The sequence below is a fragment of the Strix uralensis genome, chromosome Z, assembly GCF_047716275.1.
Source record: "Strix uralensis isolate ZFMK-TIS-50842 chromosome Z, bStrUra1, whole genome shotgun sequence".
In the NCBI taxonomy this organism is placed as follows: domain Eukaryota; kingdom Metazoa; phylum Chordata; class Aves; order Strigiformes; family Strigidae; genus Strix; species Strix uralensis.
Window position 1 is genome coordinate 90911809 of NC_134012.1, and position 14661 is coordinate 90926469.

General features: G+C 56.1%; 2 protein-coding genes across 4 annotated transcripts; one reads left to right on the plus strand and one right to left on the minus strand.

Annotated features, from left to right (window-relative positions):
- Nucleotides 1–13: 13 nt before the first annotated feature.
- RGP1 (RGP1 homolog, RAB6A GEF complex partner 1) lies at nt 14–10938 on the plus strand. Of its 3 annotated transcripts, XR_012626954.1 has the most exons (10): nt 31–329; nt 811–950; nt 4300–4436; nt 4838–4921; nt 8281–8430; nt 8514–8660; nt 9058–9185; nt 9443–9620; nt 9846–10216; nt 10356–10938. XR_012626954.1 is itself a non-coding variant. In XM_074854997.1 (9 exons), the coding sequence occupies exons 2-9, from the start codon at nt 835–837 to the stop codon at nt 9852–9854; spliced, it is 1023 nt and encodes a 340-aa protein (XP_074711098.1). In that variant the 5' UTR covers nt 14–329; nt 811–834; the 3' UTR covers nt 9855–9987. The 3 variants fall into 3 exon arrangements, 2 of the variants coding, with proteins under 2 accessions (XP_074711098.1, XP_074711097.1); XM_074854997.1 differs by lacking the exon at nt 10356–10938 and having other exon boundaries at nt 14–329; nt 9772–9987; XM_074854996.1 differs by having other exon boundaries at nt 9846–10938.
- Nucleotides 10939–11894: 956 nt separating this feature from the next.
- Nucleotides 11895–13346, minus strand: MSMP (microseminoprotein, prostate associated). Its single transcript, XM_074856810.1, has 3 exons — nt 13235–13346; nt 12478–12586; nt 11895–12084 (listed from the first exon to the last, which is right to left on the minus strand). The coding sequence occupies exons 1-3, from the start codon at nt 13344–13346 to the stop codon at nt 11895–11897; spliced, it is 411 nt and encodes a 136-aa protein (XP_074712911.1).
- Nucleotides 13347–14661: the final 1315 nt, after the last annotated feature.

Here is a 14661-nt window from a genome sequence, read left to right on the forward strand (position 1 = left end):
GCCGAGCGCTGCCGAGCGCTGCCCGAGCGCTGCCCGAGCGCTGCCCGAGAGCTCCCGAGCGGTGGCCGAGAACTGCCGAGCGCTACCCGAGCGCTGCCGAGCGCTGCCCGAGCGCTGCCCGAGAGCTCCCGAGCGCTGCCGAGCGCTGCCCGTGAGCTGCCGAGAGCTCCCGAGCGCTGCCGAGCGCTGCCCGAGAGTTCCCGAGCGAGACCCGAGCGCTCCCGAGCAGACCCCGAGTCCCGCCGAGCCCGTCGGGAGAGCCGCTGAGCGGCCGAGGGGAAGCCGGGCCCGGAGTGGCGCGGGGCGGCGAGCGGGGCCTGTGCGGGGCGGTGAGTGGGGCCGGGGCGGCCTGGGGCGGGCGCTGCGCGGGGCGTGCGGGCCTGTGTCCCTGGTGGGCGCTGACGTTTGTGTGTTTGCCCCTGAGTCCCCCGGGTTGGGGGTGGCAGGGTTGTCCCTCACCCCCCGCGGTATGTCCTGACCGCCGCGATGTCTGTGTCGGGCCGAGGGAGGTGGGGGGTGTATGTGTGTGTGTGGCCAGGGCTGGGCGTGTGTTCCCTGCACACCTCTGTGTGTGTGTGTGTGTGTGTGGCTGGGGCTGCCTCTGCCCCCCCCCGCCCGTGTGTGTGTCTCCGTGTGTGTGCACAAGGCCAGGGCTGTCCCTGACCCCTGTATGTGTCCGTGTGCTGCCCCTAGAGATGGGGCTCTCTCTGACCCACCCCGTGCATATGCCCGGCCTGGCTGTTGCTGTCCCCCCTCTGTTACAGCGCCCAGACCTCTCTCTGTGCCCACCGTTGGGGTTTTTTTTGGCAGGTGTGCAGCAGGGCTGTCCAAGCCATGATCGAGGTGTTGGCCAAGCTGGGCCGCGGGCCCGTCTTCCTGGCAGGAGAGGTGCTTGAGTGCGTGATCACTTTCACCAACCCGTTATCGGCCTCGTCTACATCTGCCAGCAGGTACGGCGGCCTGTGCCGGTGGGCCCTTCTGTGCATGAAGCCTGGAAGTGGCAGAGCTGTCTGGGTCCCTCCACAGGGAGCAGCTCTCCCTCCCTCCTGAGCAGCCAGATGTAGTCATGGCTGGGTTGTGGGGCAATGGTGCCAACTCAGCCACTGGTGACTTCCCTGCCCGAGGTACTCCCTTAAATGGTGCTTTGCGCCATCTCCATTTCAGGGCTGAAACTGAGGTAATTATTCTGCTTGTCTGCCCCCAAGAAAGAGACGAGAAAAAAAGTATGCAGTTAGAGATGCTCTTAACTGCCTCTCAGGTGAGCCCTCAGCGACACAGTTACCGACAGAAAATGAAGCCAAACTGGCTGTCAGAGCAGGATATCTAGTTACACCAGGGTGACAGTCTCACAGGGCAACATCCAGACGTCATTATTTCCTATGTTTGTGGAAGGAGCTCTCTCTGTCCAGCAGTGCGCTGACATATCAGTGTGATTCCTGCCTGCAGAGCTGGCAGGCAAGGGGGTAAGCACAGCCCAGAGGCAGAAGGAGGCAGCCTTTTGTGGCTGCATTTTCTGTGGCCCAGCCTTTGTGCGCTGCATGTCCCCTTATCGTTACTGTGCCTGAAATAGGTGTTGAGGAAATGTGAGATGGTGGGAGCTTCCTATATTGGCTCACAGAGGGTGACTCTACATCATAAGTAGTCACCTGAAGCCTCTGTCTCTGCTGAGTCTGTGGCTTTGTCTGAGTCTCCAGAGGGTGGAGGGTGCTTTCTCATCTTGAGTCCTTCCTGGGAAGTGTCCATTTCCAGCCCTGTCAGGTTCAGCATCTTTTCATCACCAGTATGCATTTCACACGTGATTGTTTTGGTAGGCCCACTTCCAGTGCTTGCAGTCTCAGCAGCAGCAAAACGGTCTCTTGTATTACTGCTGTAGGGCTTCTTTGTTTATTGCCTTACTTAACTTTCCATCTTTTCTTCCTGATTCCTCTTGCCTGCTGAATTCAGTTTTCAAATTAAGCTGTGGCATAAGCAGCTGGCTTTCCAGAGTTTTGTCTTGTGCAGTGCCAGTGCTGTTCTTCTGGGTTCTGAAACATGTGGGACTGCAAGTGTACCCAGTGGAGCAGTTTTGGAGATTTGCAGCACAGTTACAGGAGCTTCATTTGGGAACATCAGGTGTATCGTGGTCCATAGAAAACTGCCTCTTGGAACAAGGAAAGTTTTTAAAATAAAAAAGCAGGTAACCAAACTGACAAGACCTAGCTAAGTCATATGAGTGGCAACACCAGATAGATTGGTGGTTTGGAAATAGAAGCTGTGGGTTGCGTAAAGGCAGGAGCCAGATCAAAGCACAGTGACTGCAACAGGCAGATAGACCTGTCAGAGACTAGAAGCTTTCAGGGCTGGCAAAAGCTGCAGCACCGGTGGAGGAACTGAGAGGCACGCATTGCAAGCACAGGGACAGGACTGAAGGACAGTAGAGAAATGGCAGAAAGTGAATTTGATTGTGGTGTACGAGGCGTACAAGAAACAAAGCTTTTCTGCCCAAAAGCTGTGTGGAGAACAGCCTGTGTGGGCTACAGGAGTTGTAGGGGAAGGTGAGAGAGGAGGGAAGTGACCTCAGCAGCTGCGCAGGATCCTTCTGCGTCCTGCCACCTGGACAAGCCAGGTCTGTCGGTAGGAAGGCACATGCAAATTTTGTTTGGGCATTGGTTAAAAAAATGAAAACAATCCAGTGGCATATTGTTGGACAATACTGGAAAAAAGGAAAAAAAAAAGATTTAAAATACAGTGTTTGAAGGTAGTGTAATCATACTAAGCTTATATAAAATTAGAAAACATTGTCTCTAAAGCAAGAGCATTTCTCTGTTTCCATATAGCGGATACCTTACAACGGGAAACTTTATGGCAGCCCTTATGGCAAATCCATGCTGGTACTTCTGAAGATACAGAATTGCAATTGTGGGGTTAGAGGTAACTGCGTAGAGTAACCAACACGTGTTTGGGTAAAGACAGCCAGCACATGCAAAAGAGGCGGTTAGTCAGCTGAAACGAATGCAGCACGCCTTTTTCTCTGGTTTGTCTAGATGTTTAAGACGTCTAGACATATCTCTGATGTGTCACATCAAGAGATACCTGTGCGCCACAAAAAATTCCTGTGCCACCTAAAACTCTGGTATCAGTGCTTACTAATCAGATCATGATGTTAGAAAACGTCAGAGGAATCATGCACTGGGTAAGTTAACGAGACCACTATTGAAAGAAAAATAGTTGTTTTGTAAACTGAAAGGTGTCAGTAATGCCATGGGAAATGCCCTGTGGAATGGCTGAGGTCCTAGCAGAGTCCAAAACTTGAGACTATTTTTCATGATGGATGCAACCAATTCTTGTGGCTGTACAGAGAGGGGGCAAAATGACACCTTCGCCTCCCCTATAGACACAATCCCTTACATCAGGAGGAGAAAATAGATCCTTATGAAGGACCTAGCAACACCCCTCTCTGATCTGACACAACCAGAAGTTGATGTTCTTGAGGGGGATGTGCTGTGATCTGTGCCCTGCCTGCCTTAAGGAGTGTCCAGCTTGGGAGCTGTGGGCAGGGGCAGCTGAACCAAGGTTGTAGATATCTGTTGCTTTTGAATTTGCCCACTTCCCTGATGGTTGTGTTATTATCCAAGGTGCCTCAGAGTGCTGCTCTGCGTGTCATTTCTGGCTTGGGACTTAGCTCTTCATGGCTAAAAGTCCTCTGCCAGGCCTGGCCTGTGCATGACAGCTAAAGGTGTCCTCTCTGGGGCCAGCCCCAAGCTGTGGGTGATGAGAGCTGAGAGATGACCAAGTGAGTGAGGCTTTGGATGGGATCTTGGGACGCTTGACCTCAGTGTGCTTGCTGGAAGGTCCCTGTGAGGTTCTGCACAGGCCACCTTGTCTCTGTCCCCGTGGAAGGGGTGGCTGCTGACCTGCGCTCCTTGCTGTCTTCAGCCATGTGTGTACAGCGGGCATCTCGGGGCAGGGGTGTTTCTTCGCTCCGTGTCTGTGCTGTGCCCAAGGTGGTGTGGCTCAGACTGCAAATACTGCTGTTAAACAAGAGCCCTCAGGCCACAGAGCCAGGCCTTGGGTGAAACTGCTGTCGGCATCTGGGGTGGAAGTGGCTTCGGGTCAGTACCCCAGCTCAAGCTGACTCCGAAGACTTGTTTGACAGTGGGCTGTGAGAGTGGCTTCAGTGACAGTGAAGCAAGGCCTTCATCCTTCCAGACAAGCAGTGCTGCCTGGATCTGAGCAGCAAGAGCTGCTTTGTCCCTCTTTGTGCTTGCTGTAATCCAGGTTTAAAGCACAGACATGAGTGTTGCTCTTCTTTGCTCTCAGTGAGATGCTGGCGTGGGCCAGCGCCCAGATCCACTGCCAGTTTCATGCCAGCGAGAACCGGGTGGTGCTCCCTCCCTCTGATGGCAGCAAGCATGACGTGCAGGCAGAGAATGAGACTGTCTTCGTCCCCAACAGAGGTGAGTGCTACTCCTGTAACCCCGGGTAGGGACGGTGAGAGCACAGTGAGCAGGAATCAAGCAGACTATAATGTCTGTCTTGAGGGCAGCAAGCTTAGAAGGGAGTGGGAGGTCTGTGTTGCTTTCCTTGTATGAGTCCCTGGTCATGGCTGCTGCAGGACCCTGTTCATGTTGAGATCAGAGTGGCACTAGCTTGGAGCAAAATGTGAGGGTTGTCTGTCCAGCTGTTCTGGGAATGTCTTATGATCTGACCAGGGCATGAGTTGTTTCCTCCTCAGCCTCTTCTCCTCCCCATTACACTCCCTGAGGATAAGGCCTGGCTGGCCTGGGCACAGTGAGTGTCCCCCTCAGCCTGGGCACCGAGGCTGGGCAGCATTCACGTGGTTCTTCTTCTCTTCCAGGAGAGCGGGGTCAGTGTATCCTGTCCACCCCACCAAAGATTCTCTTCTGTGACTTGCGACTGGATCCCGGGGAGTCAAAGTCCTGTGAGTCCTGTCTTCTCTTCCCCTGCTCAGAGAACTTGCCTCTGGGGAGCGCCGCTCTCGAAGCTGGCTTTGCAGACCTGAGTGCTGCGAGTGGGAGACCCTGGTGCTCGCAGAAGGCAAGGTGCTTTGGTGGGAGCGTGAGTGCTAAGGAACTGCTGCATCATCCAGAGTCTGTTCTCCACCGTATGAGGGCTGTGTTCTGCAACGTGTCCCTCAGTCCTGCCCCTGGCCCGCATCCTTTGCCGCAGGTCCGTTGCATAGCTGCAAGGCATAAAACGTTTTTAAAAACCTGGCTGCCGCTGAAGGAACATTTAGACACACCTGTGTTTCCCTGCCTTTATTTCTTCAGCCACACTAGAGTATTCTTGGGATTTAGGCTGGCATCTTCCGAAGGTCTAAGCTTCCTCTTCAGGTTGTGACTGTCCTGGAGATTGCAGTCGTCTGCCTGTTCTAATTTTCCTACTGTAAAACTGAGCACTTCTCTTCTGTGCAAAGCTCTCCACATCTCCAGAGCTGTCAAACAGTGTCCTTCCAGTGGGTCCTCTAAGCTCTCCATCACTATTTTCCCTTTCGTAGTTCAGAGAAAATTTCATCCTTTTCACAGGGAATTTGCAGCAATACCTCTTCATTGTTCCAGGCAGCTTCTACCTGATTAGACAGCTGTGAAAATACAGCTATGTGCTGTTGTCTCTTGGTCAGTGGCTGCGTGACCCAGCCCGTCAGTTCATGTCGGATCTCCTTTGTGTTCCAGTGGCCCGCGGGCTAGCGGCAGCGTAATGTTAGGTGTTGCAGCCTGCACGTGGGGACCTCCCTTGGATTGTCCTAGGGATCTGCTGGGAATGGTTGACAAGGACCTCTTGAGTCACAGAGCAGAGGGAGCGGAGGGGCAGTGCCTGTGGTGGAAGGAGCTCTGCTGGAGCATTGAGCTCTGGTAAGGCATGAGGAGAGCTGCAAGTGAGACCAAGGAGCTGCTATTTACTTCCTATTCTACAGCAGCATGCAGGGGGAAGGAGCTGGCCCTGCCACATGTCTTCTGTGCTTTCTAAAGGTGGACACATGGTCACCTCCAGGTGGCTGGGATGGATTGAGAGGATTTCCCCGTCTGCTGGCTTTGCAGGCAGAAGCTGTTCAGCCCCCAGCTAAGCTAGCGATAGTCTGTCCTTCCCAGTGATGTTGTGTGTGTGTGTGCGTGTCCGCTCTGCCACTGTGTGACACTGGCACAAGCAGCCTGCCTCTGCTTTGCACTTGGATGCAGCTCCATGGGAAGGACACAAACTCTTCTACGCTTTGAAGTTCCTCAGCTGCATGTTACAGCCTTTCCCCTTGGTTGTGTGATGCAGACATCCACTGCATCCGTCACGTGCGATGCCGCTGAGTGTGGCACTGGGATTTCTAGCACTGAAGCCCCCGTGTCACAGCTCCATCTCTGCCAGGCTGCTCACACCAATCTCGTCGGCCTGCGGAGCTGCTCCTCCTGCGAGACTGCAGCTGGCACACTTGCAGATCATTCCTGGGGGCTCCTGCCAGCTCTGTGGAGGCAGAGTTAAGGCTGTGTGGGTGTGTATCTTAATTCTTCATTTCCTGTTTTTCAGAAGTTTTGAGTTTTTCTGCACAGTTTGGAAAGGCAAAAAAAACCCCCAAGAAATCTTAATTCTGCTTCAGCAAAGTACTATGTTATTAAACTGTAGCCAGAGCTGGCACATGCAGCTACGGTTGTGTCAGGCTGTCTCTTGATAAAAGACCTTGTTTTCAGTTGCTGACCAGCTTATTCCCCAATATCTTCCTCTTGTTATGGTGCCTATATGTTGAAGTTGACTCGTCTCCCATCCCTTTGACATGATGCCCAGACTGAGCTCTTTAAATTTGTCACCATAAAACATTTTCTCAAGCCCTCAAGTCATTTCTGTGGCTGTTTTTGCCTCCTCTCCAGTTTTGTAATACCTTTAAATATTTGGTAGATCACAGAGAGGGGAGGAAATGGAAGCAGCCTGGACACAGGCCGGGATCCCAGCCAGAGGGTACAGCGGGTGGGTAAGGAAGGCATCCATAGCACCAGGAATGTGCTTCCTTCTGGGATGTGCATGGAAGCTGGGACTTCCTGAGTCTCGGCATTCCTGTGCCAGGTAGCAAACTGCTCATCCTCCTCAGACAGTGGTGGTCTCTGCTCAGATTATCCTCACTGGGCATCCAGGTCTTTGTGAGCACTCTTGTTAAGCCTGGTACAGAGTGTTAAAACAGTCTGCATGCTTCCTTGGAAATACATAATCTTCCTACCTGTCAGGACAGTTCTCAGCTTTATCTGCACCCTGGTCCAGCAGGACAGCCTTGTGTTTTAAGGTGTGACAGCCTGTGGATGCTACACACTAGCACGGACTTTTTTCTTCCTGCCAGTCCTGTTATTTTAAATCTAGAAAATATATTTAAAATGTAGCCCTAGCTTTTAATCTAAGCCTCAATGTTTAGGATGTGCCAGACATGGGGAAGGATCTGTGGTTTCACAGCAGGATGCTTCCCTTCCTCTGGCAGGGTGTATCTGCGTTATGGTGGGCCAGCCAGAGAGGTGGAGACTTTCCACAGTTCAATGTTTGCGCCTTATTATACAGCATGCGGTTTGGGAAAGCTGCAGAAGCGTTCATGCTGGGTCGGGAAGCATTGGGGTTTGTGTGGTGGCCAAGGGGCTTTGAGAGGGCTGAATGTGGTGTAAAGCCAGGCCCCGGCATCTCAGAGGTCTCAGAGTCAGAGGCTTTGTGGTCTGTCATCAGTCTGTCAAGGGGCATACGCCACAGGTTGTTGTGAAGGTCTCCTAATTGTTTCTTGGCCATTTAGACCCAGTGCTTCAGAGGAAAACACAGGAAGAAACTAATTTTTGTTGCTGAGTTTGGGGTTTGCGTAAAGCAAATATCAAAAGAGGCATGAGGTATTGATCGGCACCTCTCTGCCGCATGAGCCCTGAAGAGGCTGCAGCGTGTGACTGCATCGTGAAAGCGGCATGCAAAGGAAGTGCGGAGAGGCAAATTCAGGTTGAACTCGTGATGAGTAAGTTTAGCTCTCAAGTGTTTGTGTTCCTGGATTTTACATCTTGCACATTCTTTTGAGGCAGAGTTTGTGTGTGTGGTTGTATGTGCTGGAAGCAATGTCTGGATGATGGCGCATGTGATGTGAGGATCAGTGTGCTGGTGCAGGGAAGCTAGGGATGCACTTGGCCCGCTGGGGGAAAGAGGAGACAGGGAAAGCACCAGGCACTGTCCGTACCTCAGCACCACTGCTGGTCCTAGCCCCTGGTGCAGGGAGCCTGTGAGCAACAGCTCCGGGAGCTTCCTTTTGGCCTTGGAAAGCAATCTTTTTTGTGCTCCTTGCAGATTCGTACAGTGAGACGCTGCCCATAGACGGCCCTCCCTCTTTCCGGGGACAGTCAGTGAAGTACGTGTACAAGCTGACCATCGGCTGCCAGCGTGTCAACTCCCCCATCAAGCTCCTGCGTGTACCTTTCCGTGTCCTCGTGCTGCACGGTAAGGCCATGCCTGCAGATGCGTGCCTGTGGACGCAGGCCTGGCTGCACCCTGCCCTGGTGACTCTCTGGCCTTCTCCCCAGGGCTCAAGGACTACCAGTTCCCACAGGATGAGGCCGTTGCACCCTCAAACCCCTTCCTGGAGGAGGAGGAGGGCTTGAAGAAAGACTCTCGCCTGGCAGACCTGGCGACGGAACTGCTCATGGTGGCCACTTCCCGACGCAGCCTGCGTAGGTCATATCCCCTGCTTGAACCTGCTGTCCTAACCTGGGTGCGAAGGGCTCAGGGCTCGCTGTGAAAATCTCTCACTGACAAAGCAAAGCTCCGACTGGGGCTGTGGACAGCTCTGTCAGGGTTAGTTTCCCATGGACTCCTCCCAGCCAGTCTCAGGCTCTTCCTTCTTCAGCTAGAGACACCCTCTCCCCAGCAGATCGTAGCCAGCCTGTGGTTTGCTCTTGCTCACCGCAGGCGTTTCCCAAAGGGAATGCTGCCTCCAGGCACTGTCCTTCACACCCAAGCAGCAAGTGTGGGGTCATGTCTGCTGGTCTCTGTGATTAACCCAGAGCACTGTATGGAGCAGAGCCTCATCCTGCTGCAGCTCTTTCCCCTCTTATTCTTGCTCCATAGACCTGTATAACATCAGCAACACTCGTGGGAAAGTGGGATCGTTCTGCATCTTTAAGACCGTGTATAAGATCGGAGAGGATGTCATTGGGACCTTTAACTTCTCAGAAGGAGACATCCCGTGTCTGCAGGTCAGTGCTGGCTTTGGCGTCACTGCGGGGAGAGGCAGAGGCTTTGGGTGGGGGAGAGGGAGGAGGGATTGAGGTGGCACTGGGCTGCTGTGGGGTTTCTACTGAGGGTTTCTAGTGGGACCCAGCTGAGCTCCACTTGGGGTGTGAGGTGGGGAAGGGCTCCAGTTCTGAGCTTGTTTGGGAAATGGAGGCCCTGGGACTTTGGACTGGCGCTGTGTGAGGTTATGAGAGCGAGCACCCTGCCGATGGCCCTGCAGTTCTCCGTGAGCCTGCAGACGGAGGAGAGCATCCAGGAGGAGTTCCAGCGCCGGCGGGGGCAGCCGGTCTCCTTCACCACACATGCCCGCCATCAGGAGGCCTGCCTACACACGGCCCAGAGCAGCTTCAGCCTGCCCATCCCGCTCAGCTCTACCCCAGGATTCACCACCAACATCGGTTAGTGGCCATTGGGGAGGGGACCCACCCCTGCTTGTCACCGCAGGGGCACTGCGATGTCCCCAGCCCTGCCCTTGTTCAGCGGGGCTGTGTCCTGTGGGAGGGAGAGCTGGCCTGCGTGAGTGGGCTTATTTTCATGTCCCCTTGCCAGGACAGCCGGTGCTGAGGCAGCTGCTGTCCCCGTCCCTTGTGGTGTTGGCTGCTGACCCCCCCTCTTGCCCACAGTGTCCCTGAAGTGGAGGCTGCACTTTGAGTTTGTGACTTCGGGGGAGTCGGCAGGGACATGCTTGGTTCGTGGGAGCCAGTCGGAGGCCGTCACCTGGACTGGGGTGGAGCAGATGGAAGTGGACACTTTCAGCTGGGACTTGCCCATCAAAGTCCTTCCCACCAACCCCATCCTGGCTTCCTACGTATCTCAGTTCTCCAGCACTAACTCCATCACCATCTGAAGTGGGGAGAGCTTGTAGGGGCCAGTGGTGCTGCAAGCGTGTGCCGCCGGTGGGCATGGCAGGCGGGACTGTCACCAGCATGCTGCGGGGCACGCATCCCCCTGTCCCCTTGGGTTCATCTGCCACACCCAGGCGGGCACTGGGCAGGTCGGTCCCACCTGCGGGCGGAGGAGCACTGTGCTTGCTGCGGTGTCTGGTGCTGCAGCCCTCGGCTGGGAGCTGGACCCTTCCTGCCTGGGCGAAGGTGCAAGTCCCAGCACTCACCAAAAAGAAATCTGCTTCCCAGGGAACAGCCCGATGTGCCTTTACCCCACGAGGGGCTTCCAAGAGGGAAAAGCCCAGCCTAGGGAAAGGAGAGGGAAGCTCTTTCAGTGAAGCCTGGTACCAACCTTGGTTGAAGGCCGTCCCCCCCCAGAGAGAAGACCCCACAAGCAGAGGTCTGGCATCCAGGTGAGTCACCTGGGCTGGATGGGAGCCTGCCCTCCTGCCCTGGCACGCGTCCTGCCTCTTGTGAGGAGTGTCTCCTGTGCACAGCCCCCCCATGCCCCCCACTACCCTCACCCAAAGGAGGCAGGTCCTGGCAGGCCGGCATGTGCTGGTGTCCTGGATGTGGCCGCATGCTGCGGCAGCACAACTGCGATGATCCAAAACTGAGAAGCACTCAGCGCCTGGGCTGTTTGCCTGCGCTCCTGGGTGTGAGGGCATCCTGCTGGTCTTGGGATCCTTGGGGAGCTGGAGTGGATGCCTGCTGCGTATTCAGGAGCTGGGATGGAGGTCTCCCTGCTCAACAGCCAGCTCTCCATTGCTACCGTACCTTCCAAAGACTTCCTCTTTGCATGGAAATCTAATAAACATCTGAAAGTGAAAAACTCAGCCTTCCCAAGAGCCTTATTCCTACACCGTTCCCGGCGGTGGATGGAGCCCACCCTGCATGCCAGTCACAGGCTGGAGACCTCTTTGTTTAATATCTTTATTGCAAGAACAGAAACATCTACACAAAGCTCTGCACAGCACAGGCATGGCACCAGCTGGGGCAGGCTGCCAGGGCAGCCAGCTCTGCCCTGACACATGTGGATCGCTTCAGCTCCCTGAACCCTGGCAGGATGCCCAGCTCCCTGCCCCGCTCCCCTGCAGCTGGGGTGGGGGGGACCTCCCCTGGGGACATCTCTAGTGGTTCCCCCTCCTCTGCCGCCCACCCCGGGCTGGCTCTGTTGCAGTGTTGCCCAGGGCTGGCTTGCAGTGCCAGGGACCCCCTCTGGCACGGGGAGCTGCAGGAACAGGGGCGTTAGTGGTTCCAGAGGTGGGTTGTGCCCCTCGCGCTCCGGGGCAGAGAAGAGGCTGGCCGGGCTGCCTGGCTCCTGCAGGAAGGGCCGTGGTGCTCCCCAGCGAGCTCCCAGGGGCTGCCGTGCAGGGGGATGGATGGGGGTCTGGGAGGGAGGGAGGAGCTGCTTAGCTTGAGGCTGGATGCGGGACTACAAGACTGTTGTGATGTGGCTGATGCGGTCCTGTAGCCCTTTCTTTAGTAGCTGGAGGCTTCCTATCCACTACCCTCTGGGAGGAGATCCCAGAGGATCTGCATTCCCATGGTGTGCAGGGCATCTCACAGGGAGGGGGCCCCAGTTCAATTCAGGAAGCTGAAGGCAGAAGCAAAGCCGTACCGTGGCAGCGCTAGGGTGTAAATGTTAACACATTGGTGTGGATAGTGGTTTCCCTCGAAGGTGGCGGCAGTGACATCTCTACGGGATAGGGCAGGTCTGGAGCATGCGGGAGGTGTGCTCTGGAGGAGGGAGGATGATGCCGGGGGGCACGGGGCGCTGCCAAGCCTTTATCTGCTCAGCCCCGCGCCCAGCACCTTGTTACTCAGCGGCTCAGGGGTGCCGGCTGAGCCCCACTCGTGCTCCATGCTCTTCACGCAGGGCAGGCTGGGGTTGGCCTTCTGCACCACTGAGATCTGGCAGGTCTGCGAGTCGTAGTGGGCCTCACACCAGTCAGGGAAGTCGATGGGGTGCTGGGTGCTGCAGGAGAGGGCACGGCGCCATCAGCTTCCCCTGGTTTGTGCCGGGGGGCTGTTGGCAGGGCCGGGTGGCTTCCTCTGCTGCCAGCCCCCCAGCAGGAGTGTCTCCCAGGCCAGTTTGGGCAGGCTGGGCCACAGCTCCCAGCACATCTGTGCATCTCTCTGTGCTGAGACACCCCCAGCCCCTGCTTTGTCTCCCCAACTCACCCCACCACCCTCAACATGCTGGTGGGCTCCTGCCCACCTCTGGCCCTTGTCCCCCAGGACCTGGCACCACACAGCCCCCCAGGGCTCTGAGATTTGCTTGGCTGTGTTTGCAGCCACCAGACCCACACGACCTCCTCGCCACTGCAGGCGGTAGCCCACCCCCAGCACTCCTCAGCCCCTCACTCACGTCTCGCAGCAGCCCACGCCAATGGGGTGCAGGCAGGTGCAGAGCAGGCAGTTGGCGCTCAGCCACGACTCCCCGAGGGAGAACTGCTTCCCCTCGTACTCGCAGGGAGCTGTAAAGAAAATGGTAATGATGAGCACACATGGGCATGCGCCAGGCATGTGGGAGCCTCCTTGGCACCCCTGTGCCCTGAAAGAGGGGACAGGGGAGATGTCATGACCTCCCACCCACCCTGTGGTACAGAAGATACTTGGTGGCCTCTCTGCCACCCTGCAGGTATGGGTTGCCCAGGCATCTGCCAAGGGCAATGCTCCCATCCATCCTCTACTGGCCATGCCCTGCAGCTCTCCCCACTACCCCAGGAGCCTAGAGCAGAGGCAGATTGCTCTTGCTTCCCTGGAGTGGGCATATCCAATGCCCCTTGGGGTCTGAGCCTCTCTGCAGCCCTGGAAGGAGGCAGCAGAAGAAAGATGGGCAGCCCTCCTCCCTTTGCTGCTAGTCCTGCGTGTTCGGCCCCAGCCGGGCTCCTGCCAGGAGCTCTTCATGGCCCAGTGAGCTGTTTCTCAGCCAGAGCCCTGGGGAGCTGTTCTGTGGTTTATAGACTGCTCCTTCCACTCATCACTGGCCCACAATCGCACTCCTGAGCTCGGCACAGTCCCTTCTGCACTTCGCAGGCACACAGGGCAGAGCCCCACTGGTCCGGGGAAAGTTGAGGCCTCCTCTTCCCATTGGCCTCTTCCCATCTCACCTCCTCACTTACCTTTAGCCTGGAAGTAACATTTGGCCTGGGAGACCGGCAGCTGGAGGAGGAGGGAGAGCAGCAGGCAAAGCCTGCCCCAAGCACACCCCATCTTCTGCGCTCGCATGGCCATGGCCGGCGTTGAGCTGGGCTTCTTTGCCGAGGTTGCCTTGCTTCTCTATTGCCTTTACTCCTTTCCCTTCTCTTTCTCTCTCTCTCTCTCTCTCTCTCTCTGCCTTTTTAATGCTCTTCCCCTGATCCCAACAAGAGATATTTATAAAGTTCAGCTTTACGACCCTGGCCACCAGCTGTGCCCCACTGGAAAAGTTGTAAAACTCATTTCCTGATTTGAAAGGCATGAAAACAAGAGGTAGGATCAAGATTTTTAACAAGCTGTGAAAAGCTGATTCATGCCCTCCAGAAATGTCTCCAGTTGGAAGCCCCTGTGGGTGCAAGGCTCCGCACCAAGGGGAGATCCAAGGGACCCCAGTGGGGTTGCCCTCGGCAGGGTGGTGAGCACGCACAGAGCGAGCACAGGAGCCCCTGGCCCCTGACCAGGAGAGCTCCAGGCTCTCCTCTGGTCGCACTGAGCCGGCTTTGATCCTTCACAGCAGCCAAGGTTTTGGGAGCATCCCATCTTGCAGGGACCAGAGAGGCACAGGCATCCTGTTAACAACCAGTGAGGGATGCAATGGCACTGTCCTCGGTGGGGATGGAGATGTTCGCACCAGCCTGGGTAACACAACACAGCTGTTTCACCCCAGCCCAGGTTGCAGCCATGCCAAGCTTGTGGCCATGCATGGGCTGGGGGTGACAGCAGGTTTTTTGGCCAAGAGCAGGCAGTTTGGCAATTGCCACTGATGCAGAGCAGGTGACAAAGGCTCTGCGTGAGGCATGACCCACAGCTCCCCTGAGCAGTGCCTATAAAAGCGGGGCTGTGCCAGTGTATGTGCAGCACCCACAAAATGCAGAGCAGCACCTTCCACAGGCTGGAGACCGGCCCCAGCAGAAATAGGGAATAGGAGGGATGAAATCAGGAGGTGAAGGTGCATTTGCACAACAAATGACCTAGGAGGGAAATGAGAGGCTTGGCTGGAAGCAAGAAGCCGTGGGAAGATGCCACACCACCCAGGGACATGCCTGTAGTCCACACAGACCCTTACCCAGAGGGACTGCCTCTGGGTTGAAGTGATAAGACTGTTATCAGCTGGCAAAGCAAGGGGATGGGCGAGATGGAGGAGGTCAGAGCCCTGGGAGCCACACGGCCCCTGAGAGCTACAAGCAAAGGGCTGAATTGCCAAGAGAAATTCACAGCCCTTGTCAGAGGTGCTGCCGGCAGCAGGAAACGGGGCTCCGGGGACGGTCCAGCCAGTGGCTTGGCCAGCATGGGGCCGTGCCGGCAATGAGGCGGTGGCGGTAGCAGTAGCATATGTGGGTCATCTGCCCCT

Coding starts and splice junctions, on each gene's coding strand:
- MSMP (XM_074856810.1), bottom strand. CDS start 13,346: ATGGCCATGCGAGCGCAGAAGATGGGGTGTGCTTGGGGCAGGCTTTGC. Junction 12,587..13,234: donor ATGTTACTTCCAGGCTAAAG/GTAAGTGAGGAG, acceptor TTTTCTTTACAG/CTCCCTGCGAGTACGAGGGG. Junction 12,085..12,477: donor GGCGTGGGCTGCTGCGAGAC/GTGAGTGAGGGG, acceptor CCTCTCCTGCAG/CACCCAGCACCCCATCGACT.
- RGP1 (XM_074854996.1), top strand. CDS start 835: ATGATCGAGGTGTTGGCCAAGCTGGGCCGCGGGCCCGTCTTCCTGGCA. Junction 8,661..9,057: donor CACTTCCCGACGCAGCCTGC/GTAGGTCATATC, acceptor CTTGCTCCATAG/ACCTGTATAACATCAGCAAC. Junction 9,621..9,845: donor AGGATTCACCACCAACATCG/GTTAGTGGCCAT, acceptor TCTTGCCCACAG/TGTCCCTGAAGTGGAGGCTG.